This window comes from Orycteropus afer, unplaced genomic scaffold (genome assembly GCF_000298275.1).
Source record: "Orycteropus afer afer isolate SDZICR_OR568_19922 unplaced genomic scaffold, OryAfe1.0 scaffold00488, whole genome shotgun sequence".
Lineage (NCBI taxonomy): Eukaryota > Metazoa > Chordata > Mammalia > Tubulidentata > Orycteropodidae > Orycteropus > Orycteropus afer.
In genome coordinates this window covers 865,016-874,969 of record NW_006922075.1, presented here as the reverse complement: position 1 = coordinate 874,969, position 9,954 = coordinate 865,016, and the positions used below count along the sequence as shown (strand labels likewise).

Below are 9,954 nucleotides of genomic sequence, written 5' to 3'. Positions count from 1 at the left end.
CAACTACTTACCTAAAGGTTAGCAATTCAAACTGCAGAAGAAAGCCTGGTGATCTGCTTCCATTAAGACTACAACAAAGAAAATGCTACAGAGCAATACTATGCTGTAACATATGGGGCTGCCATAAGTTGAATTCAATTCAAGGCAACGCGTTTGATTTTGGTTTGGTTGATCAAGTTATGATCTCTCTGAATCTGAGTTTCCCACTTTGTAAATGAAGAGATCAGACCAGAATGATCAAGATCCTTCTTACCTTAAGGATTCATGAATCTCATACTAAATAAAAGGAACCCTGGTGGTACAGTGGTTCAGCGCTCAGCTGCTAACCATACTGTTGACCAGTTTGAACCCACCAGCCACTCAGCAGGAGAAAGACATGGCATTGTACTTCCATAGATTTACAGCCTTGGAAACCCTAATGAGGCAGTCTACTCTGTCCTACAGGGTCACTGTGAATCAGAATCAATTCAACAGCAATGGATTTGGTTTGGGTTTTTCTTAATAGAAATTCAATCTCAAATACCCAAAATGTGGGGGTACGTCCACCAAAAACTATAACCAAAAATAACACTTGCAATGCACTTTACATTCATTACTTCATTTAATACTTTCAGCACCCTGCGAAATAGGTAATTACTGTTACCCACATAGTACAGGTAAAGAAACTGAGATCGAGAAAAACTGGCTAACTAGACCAGAATCACATAGCTATTAAGAAGTGATGCCTGGACTTTAAACTCAAGATTTTAATATTGAAATCCCCAAATATTTCCATTACCTTTGCCACCTGATGCTAGGGACTACGTGCAGCTTTGTACCCTGGCTTTCAACTACTGATTTAACAGGACTACAGGGGAAAAGGACTCCCAGAATCTTTTGCCCCGATCTTCTCGATGTTAAAACTCCAAGTGTTCTGTGAAGAAACATGACCTTAATACCACAAATTAATCACCTTTTGTTGCCTGGAGTCCAAGATTGGCTAAGTATCTCTATTGTAACAGAGATTTAGCAAGAAGTGAAAAGCATCTAAATTATCAACAAAAATCTTTTACATCAAAAGACAATTTTAGTTCAAATATGTACTCACGGTTAAGTACAATTAAATTCAAAGACCATCTTATCCCATTATTATGCTACATTTAAAATGAGAAATCCACTTTGGAAACTTTCTTTGCCAGTAGAAATGAGGCAATTTAAACTATTACTTCTTCTAAATCTTGTTACATAATACCACAGTTCAAAACATATTACTTCAAGTGCAACCTATCTAAACTCCAGTGATGAACAAACCCAACCCTGGGCTCAAACCTGGTATTAAAATAAACAAACATCATTTAAATCACACCCTTCCCCTCCAAGAAATACAATGGGGCAACAAGTATCCTGGGTTACAGATGTAGATTTCTCCAAGATTCTAACCAGTTGGCTCTCATATTTGTTAAATCTATTAACATTCTTTCTAATTAAAAAAAAAAATACATATATATACATTACATACGTATGTATATAGATATATATTCATCCTTTCAAATACAATTGTTTCTTACAGCTACAGCAAAATCCTCTCAACAGAGAATATATATAATAGAATATATACTTACTCAACCTCGCATGTACACTGTATTAAATGCTCTGCCTTGAAAATTAAATGACTACTATCATTCTGGAGTTTGTTTACATGTGGAAATGGATAGTTTGGAATATGCTCACAATGAGTCACAATTATTAAATAGATACAGTATGTAAAAGTAACAATGATGCTAAAGTAAGTAAGGGCAAAATTCCTCCTCAAAAACACTGATCACCAAAATAAATATATGGACAAATGGCCTCTCATATTTACAGCATAAAACATTAGTTACTCTCAGGTTCTGTAAACTTCAGTAAGTTTTGGGTCGCTATGAGTCGGGGACGACTCGACGGCAAACAACCAACAACAACAACAAAAGTTTAACTCTGGTGGCATTGTGCCTAAGGCATCTGACTGCTAACCAGAAGGCTGGAAGTTCAAACCCACCAGCCACTCCTCAGGAGAAAGACTGGGCAATCTACTTCCGTAGTGATACTGCCTCAGACACCCAAGGAGGGGTCACTATGAGTGGGATACGACTGGACCACAGTGAGTTTGGGTTGGTTTTTGGTTTAACAAAAGTTTGGCTTGTTAAATTATAGCTAAAAATCTCCCTAGACTCAAGAGGCCCCATACCTGAAAAGAACTGACCACAAACACAAGTGACAATACCAACCAAAGCTACAAGCCATTGCATCCATCAGTACTCTTGTTGTAAATGCTCAAGAGCCATCAAACTCATCATTTCAACACTACTAAGTTTGAGAAGAGCTATCGAAAATCTTGTGAGCCACTCAGAAAGCTCTGTGTACTGACTGTCACAAAATAAAGTCACAGCACATGTGTCAGCTTTGCAGGCCAATTCGAAATACCACAGGGCCATTCCATTTACACGTTTCTAGGAGCAAAGTATCTAGACGAGCAAATACTATTATTTGCCAAAGTGCCAAGCACTTCCCAGGGGTGATCAGCAAATGATAACTTAGGTCCCAGGACAGACCCCTTCACACAAGAATCACTTTCCCATGTAGTGCCAAGTGAACACTTGCATGCTCCGAAAATAGGGGCAAGCCCTGAATACCAGGGGTGAAAGGGTAACGTTTATGTTTTATTATAGACTGAAGTTCAGAAGACTCCCAATGCTAATATGTTCGACCTATAACCCCGGAGTCACTTTCCAACTGTGCTCTCACCCAGGATCATTATATCCCAAACGGAAGCAAATTATTAGTTTTAACAAGGCCTGGAAAAATAAGTGGGCTCTAAAAGTTCACCTAAGAGACACGGGAAAGGTGGGGGCTTTGGGGAGAAAACACCTTGGGTTCAAACATTTCAAAAACCAAAAGATGTACAAAGACCCTTTTTTTGATGACTCCAGACAGAGAGGAACACACTCAGTCATTCTGAAAGAACCGGGGAAATGGGGCTTCAGGGGATCACCAAGACAAGCAGCCTTGGCTGAGGCTTAGATTTGACCAGAGAAGACCCGGAAGCCTAGGCAGGGGTCTGCATTGTGGCCAGGCGGGGCGCACAGCCCCTTCTCCCAGGCCCCTTTTTCTTTCTCTACCACCAGGCCTCTCCTTGCTCCTCTTCCCTTTTCCTCCCTCCTTCTCTCCCCTCTCCCCCACGCACACAAAACAAGGCCATCTCCCCCAAAATCCCGTCAACTTTCCCGTCCTCTTACTCGTCCCACCTCTCAGGAGCACACAGAAACTGCAGGCCAAGAGGCTCCTCAAGACGGCCCCCATCTTCCTTTCTCGCGTTCTCTTCGCTCACCGGCGAGGGGCGGCCAGAAGAGGGGGAGGCGACAAGCCGGGGCAGCCGCCGCAGCGGCAGATCTGCACGCTCATGCTTCCCAGCTTTCCAGAAGGAGAAGAAAGGGGCACGTCAAGGCTCCGCGCACGCCGCCACCGCCCTCCCTACCGCGCCGCTCTGCCGCGGACTTGCGCGACGCCAGCGTCTGCTTCCATCCCGCCGCCTCCTCCCCCGGCGCCCGGCTTTCCCCGCGCAGTGCCTCATTCAGCCTTTTCCTTTCGCGCAGAGGCGCAGGGATACGGTCGGCTCTGCCTACACTTATTACCGCCACCGTCTCCCTGCGCGCGAATGAGCTACCCCGGGTACAGGAATGCATGGTAGTAGGGGGCCGCGCGCACAGCCTCCACTTTGAGACCCCAGGAGATTTACCCGGTGGGCAGAGGTGAACTCACAAGGCCGCGGCCGAAAGGGGAAAACTGCCTGGAGGCGCATTCCGATGGGATTCTTTCCCGGGCGGGCTGCTTCGTCCCTCCTTGCGGAGGGCGTGAAGCGACGTCGAACAACATTGGAGCCGGCGTGGTCGGGACTACTTTATGCGGCTCGGCCGGACCGCCGCTTGCCGGGCCCTTTGTGCGGCGGTCGCCGGCCAAACCAGGTGGAGTTTGGTATCCAAGCTGAAGGATCCTTAGCGCTGGGGACGGGGGGGAGGGGGGAGGCGACGTATCCAAACGTGCACGCTCCAAGAGCCACAACAGATCCCATCACGCGAGGATGAGCTCAGCCTTCGGGATTGGAAATCGGTTTAAGCATCTCTATGCCCCCCCGCCCGAAAATAAAAACTGTAATGCTGGTTTAACCAGTTTTAACGTGAATCTGTGTGAAGGATGTTTAAACGACAACATAAAAACAGATTTTTTTTCTCGTGTTTTCCTAGAAACAGAGACTGACCCCAGTTAGGTGGACAAGTAGTAAAGACTCCTAAACTGGCAGATAAAATTCCAAGAAAAATGCGTCAGTACCTAAGACAGAGCAAAGGAACAATTCGACAGGACAATACTTGAGATTTTACAGGTTGCATTTAATAATCAATGTGTGGCATGCTTCGATGATCAGTTCTAAGTTTGGAGAGGAAAGGATCCTCGGAATCTCAGACACTGACTGGTTTTGCAATCGGCTACATTATTTCTGGGCTTCAGAAATAATGACCGAGACGCCCCCCTTTGAAATCACGTGGTAGGCTCTGTCTTGGCAGAGGCACGCGAAGAGTTAACCTTAATGAAGCCATCAGGTGCATCAGCCCAGCTGTCACACGCCCTTACCTGCGGGCAGGTGGACTAGGAAATGGAGCTACTCCACAACGTTACTAATATCTCAGTGACACTGGAGTTCACTGAGTGCTTGCACACACATTATCAGATTTGACACCCAAAACTAACCCGGAAGGACAGGTTTTGTCACTATTACTTTCATTGCACAGAGGAGGAAAATGAGACCTTGAGGGGTTCAATGACAACCCAAAGCCACTCAAGTAGTAAATGAACCTGAACCCAGGTCTTTTGATTTAAGACACTCTGCTCTAACCAAAAGGAGCTCTGGTAGTGTAGTGGGTAAGACATTTCACTGCTAAACAGAAGGGCACCGGTTAAAACCCATCATTTGGGCCACTGGAGAAAGATGAGGCAATCTACTTCTGTAAACATTTACAGCCTTGAAAACCAATACACTTCTGTAAGCAGATACCAAAACCAAAACCAAAACCACTGCCACTGAGTTGATTCCAACTCATAGCAACCCTATGGGACAGACTGGACCTGCCCCATAGAGTTCCCAAGGCTGTGAATCTTTAGGGAAGCAGACTGCCTCATCGTATTTCCACAGAGTGGCTTAATCTTTTGGTTAGCAGCTAATGCCACCAGAGCTCCTTGTAAGAAGGGCAAAAACAACCAAATCATTTCTTCCTAAATTCACCTGAAAATGTCTAGCTACCACTGACTTCAATTACTTTGCTCCAAGAGCCATGTCAGAACTCCACAGATTTTGTACTCTGGCCTTGTCAGAACAGATAACTGAGAGACAGGTTTTTCAGCAATAGCCTGGAGATGAACTACTGTAAAGCTAGTGAGGCTCTAGGGACACCATGATGAAATGGGGAAAGTATGAGTTTTGGAATTAGACATAGGTTAGTATCCAAACCTTGTTGTTGTTGTTGTTATGTGCCATCGAGTCGGACCCGACTCATAGTGACCCCTCCTTGGGTTTCCGAGGCAGTATCACTACGGAAGTAGATTGCCCCATCTTCCTTCCGAGGAGTGGCTGGTGGATTTGAACCGCCAGCCTTCTGGTTAGCAGTCAAGTGCCTTAGCCACTACGCTACCAGAGCTCCCAATCCTTACGAGTTACTAAATGTACAACCTGTGGCAAGATAATTGAACACACCACACTCAGTTTTCTCATCTATAAAATGGAGATTACACCTCCCCCAGGCTTCTTCTTGTTAGATGCCCTCAAGTCAGTTCCAACTCATAATGACACTATGTACAACACAAATGAAACACTGCTGGGACCTGTGCCATTTTGACAATCTTTGCTATGTTTAAGGCCATTGTTACAGCCACTGTTTCTTTCAATCCATCTCTTGATGACCTTCATGTTTTTTGCTGACCTCTACTTTACCAAAGGGAGCTCCAGTGGCGTAGTGCCTAAGGCACTTGACTGCTAACCAGAAGGTTGGCGGTTCAAACCCACCAGCCACTCCTCAGAAGGAAGATGGGGCAATCTACTTCTGTAGAGATACTGCCTCGGAAACCCAAGGAGGGGTCGCTATGAGTCGGAGACAACTCGATGGCACATAATAACAACAACAACAACTTTACCAAAGGAGCTCTGGTGGTGCAGTGGTTAAAGCATTTGGCTGCTAAACAAAAGGTAAATGGGTGGAAGCCAACAGCCACTCTGCAGGAGAAAGATGAGGCAATCTGCTTCCATAAAGATTTACAGTCTTGGAAACCCCATGGGGCAGTCTACTCTCCCCTATAGGGTCACTGTGAGTCAGAATTGACTCACTGGAAATGGGTTTGGTTTTGTTGGTTTCTACTTTACCAAACATGATGTCCTTATTCAGGAACTAGTCCATCCTGATAACATGTCCAAAGTACATGAGACGAAGTCTCACCATCCACCCTTCTAAGAAACATTCTGGCTGTATGAGTTCCAAGACAGATTTGTTCCTTCTCTGGCAGTCTGTGCTATATTCAATATTCAACACCAATAGCATAATACAGGAGCTCTAGTAGAGTAGTGCCTAAGGTACCTGACTGCTAACAGAAGGCTGGTGGTTCAAAGCCACCAGCCACTCCTCAGAAGGAAGTTTGGGCAATCTATTTCCATAGTGATACTGCCTCGGAAACCCACAGAGGGGTTGCCATGAGTCAGGTCCGACTCGACGGCACATAACAACAACAACACACCACAATAAAAAGGTATGAATTCATACTTCCTTATTCACTGTCCACTTTTCACATACATATGAGGCTATTGAAAATACCATGGCTCAATAGCAATAGAAGAGAAATTCCTCAACATAATAAAGGGCATATGTGCAAAACCAACAGCTAGCATTATTCTCAATGGCGAGACGGAAATCATTCCCTTGCCAACTGGAACAAGACAAGGATGACCTCTATCACCATTTCATTTCAACATTGTATTAGAAGTCCTAGCCAGGGCAATAAGGCAAGAAAGAGAAGGCATTCACACTGGTAAAGAAGAAGTAAAACTATCTCTATTTGGCAGAGATGGAAACAACTTAAGTGACCATCAGTGGAGGAATGGATAACCAAACTATGATACAGACACACAATGGAATACTGTTGAATTGTTCAAACCCATCAGCGGCTACCCATCAGAGGAAGATGAGGCAATCTACTTCCATAAAGATTTACAGCCTTGGAAACAAATATACTTCTGTAAGCAGATACCAAAACCAAACCCACTGCCACTGAATTGATTCTGACTCATAGACACCCTATGGAAGTCAGCAGTGTTTCATTATATTGTACATAGTGTCATTATGAGTTGGAACTGACTTGATGGCACCTAACAAGAAGAAGTCTGGGGGAGGTGTTACCTCCATTTTACAGATGAGAAAACTAAGTGTGGTGCATTTGATTAAACTACAGAATAATGAAGAATCCACAAAACATGGATATGCTTGGAGGACATTATGCTGAGTGAAATAAGTCAATCACAGAAGGATAAAAATTCTATGAGTGTACCATTATAAAAAGTCAAGGAAAGGTTTACAAATGAAGGGAAACTTTCTTTGTTGGTTACCAGGGATGAGAAGGAAGGGGAAGGAAAATTGCTGGACAGGTAACACAAGTATTGAATTGAGTGAAGGGAAAGGCAATATACCAAAAGAAAGCTACCAGCACAGTAACACTAAAGAAAAGGAAGACATGGAGACGTGCACAAGAAGTACAGATAACAAAGATAAACACTTTTATATACACAGTGCTGCATTAGCAGAAATAACAAACATTAATCTACAGGTGGACACGTAGGTAGACAGGCTAAATGATCAGGTATGGCTAGGCAAAAGGAATTATCCCCATGACCATATATAAGTTTCACACACATTATTTCTACATAGGTATTTATATGTGCCATAAGGATGTCCATATATACAATAGAGCTAACAGAGCAAAGTTACAATAATTTCTTAACCACAGCCAACCACCCTCAGAGAGCAAGTTGTAGGGCCTTTGGACTCAGGACCATGATGACGGGGGACATCAAGCTCAACTGGCATAACATACTACACAAAAACATTGTTCTACATCCTACTTTGGTGAATAGCAACTGGGGTCTTAAAATCTTGCAAGTACCCATTTCAGATGCAACAATTAGTCTCTCCTTGTCTGGAGCAAAGAAGGCACATGGAAACAATTAGTCCAAGGAACTAGTGGAGCATGTGAACCTCAGTGTATGTGATGATCCTGAGACCAGAAGAACTAAATGATGCCCAGCTAACACTGTCAACCACTCAGAAAGGGGTCAAAATAGGAGATTGTGGATAGAGCGGTAGAAAAATGCAGAACAAAACTCAAAATCACACAAAAAAATGACAAGGTTTATTGCCCTGAAACCCCTGAGACTAAGGCTCCTAGTCACCATTCAGGCCTGCAATTGAACTCACTCCATGGCTTCTAGCCAAACAATAGACAGGCATATAAGGTAATATTTACACCAGGTAGGTACACTCCTTAGAACAATAAACCATGGGAGATCAGAAGGGCACAGTGAGATACTCAGCAGGAATGCAAAGGAAAGAAGGACACAGGGAAAGCTAACCAGGGTGAGGAAGTGGGAAGACAGCTGTTACATTACGGGAATTGCAGTCAATATCAAGAAACAACATGTGTTTGAACTATTGTGTGGAAAATGAATTTCCTCTGTAAAATTTCACCCAAATCACAATAAAAAATAAAACAAATTAAAAAAAAAATTGTCCCTATTTGCAGATAATATGATCCCATACAGAGACTCAGCAAGGAAACCACTGCAACTAATTGAAAGATTCAGCATAGTGACAGGATACAAAATCAACACAAAAAAATCAGTTGGATTCCTCTACATCAACAAAGAAATCTCTGAAAAAGAAAAAAGGAAAACAATAATTTGCAATAGCTACCAAAAAGATAAAATACTTGAAGATAAATCTTACCAGGGACACAAAAGACCTATACAAAGAAAACTACAAAACATTAGTATAAGAAACTGTAAGAGATCTACATAAATGAAGAACATACCACACTCGTGGATAGGAAGACCAAACATTGTGAAAATGTCAGTACTACCCAAAGCAACCTATACATTCAATGAAATCCCAAACCAGATTCCGTCAGCATTCTTTAAGGACATGGAAAACCTATCCCTAATTTCATGTGGAAATGAAAGACACCTTGGATAAGCAAAGCACTACTGAAGAAGAACAAAGTAGGATGTCTCACATTCCCAGATCTCAAAACCTATTATACAGCCACAGTAGTCAAAACGGCATGGTATTGGTACAACAACAGACACATAGACCAGTGGGATAGAATTGAGAACCCAAAAATAGACCCATCCACCTATGGAAAGCTGATCTTTGACAAAGGGCCGAAATCCATTAAATGGGGAAGTGATAGTCTCTTTAACAAATGGTGCTGGCAAAACTGGATATCTATTTGCAGAAAAATGAAACAAGATCCATACCTCACATTATACATAAAAACTAACTCCAGATGGATCAAGGACTTAAATGTGAAATCTAAAACTATAAAGCTCATCAAAGAAAAAATAGGGGCAAACTTAGGGGCCCTAGTTTAAGACATAAATAGGCTATCAAGCATAACCCAAAATGCACAGACAGCAGAAGAGAAACTAGATGACTGGGACTTTCTAAAAATTAAGGTTTTTTGTTTTTTTTAAATTGTGATTTGGGAGAAAATTTACAGAGCAAATTCACTTTCCATATGGCAGTTCACATATGTTTTGTCTCATGACATTGACTACAATTTACCACAATGAAACAGTTCCCCTCCCACTTCCTCCCGATAGTTACCTCTTCCCTGTGTCCATCCCTCCAT

The 9,954-nt window shown here is 43.0% G+C and overlaps 1 protein-coding gene across 1 annotated transcript in view; it reads right to left on the bottom strand.

Annotated features, from left to right (window-relative positions):
- Positions 1-3,420, bottom strand: part of LRP6 (LDL receptor related protein 6) — a 255,064-nt gene extending 251,644 nt beyond the window's left edge. Inside the window, exons 1-2 of the mRNA XM_042782839.1 lie at positions 3,347-3,420; positions 819-913 (exon numbers count right to left, since the gene is read on the bottom strand). Coding sequence (XP_042638773.1) covers positions 819-913; positions 3,347-3,420 — 169 coding nt within the window. The remainder of the gene's footprint in view (positions 1-818; positions 914-3,346) is intronic.
- Positions 3,421-9,954: the final 6,534 nt, after the last annotated feature.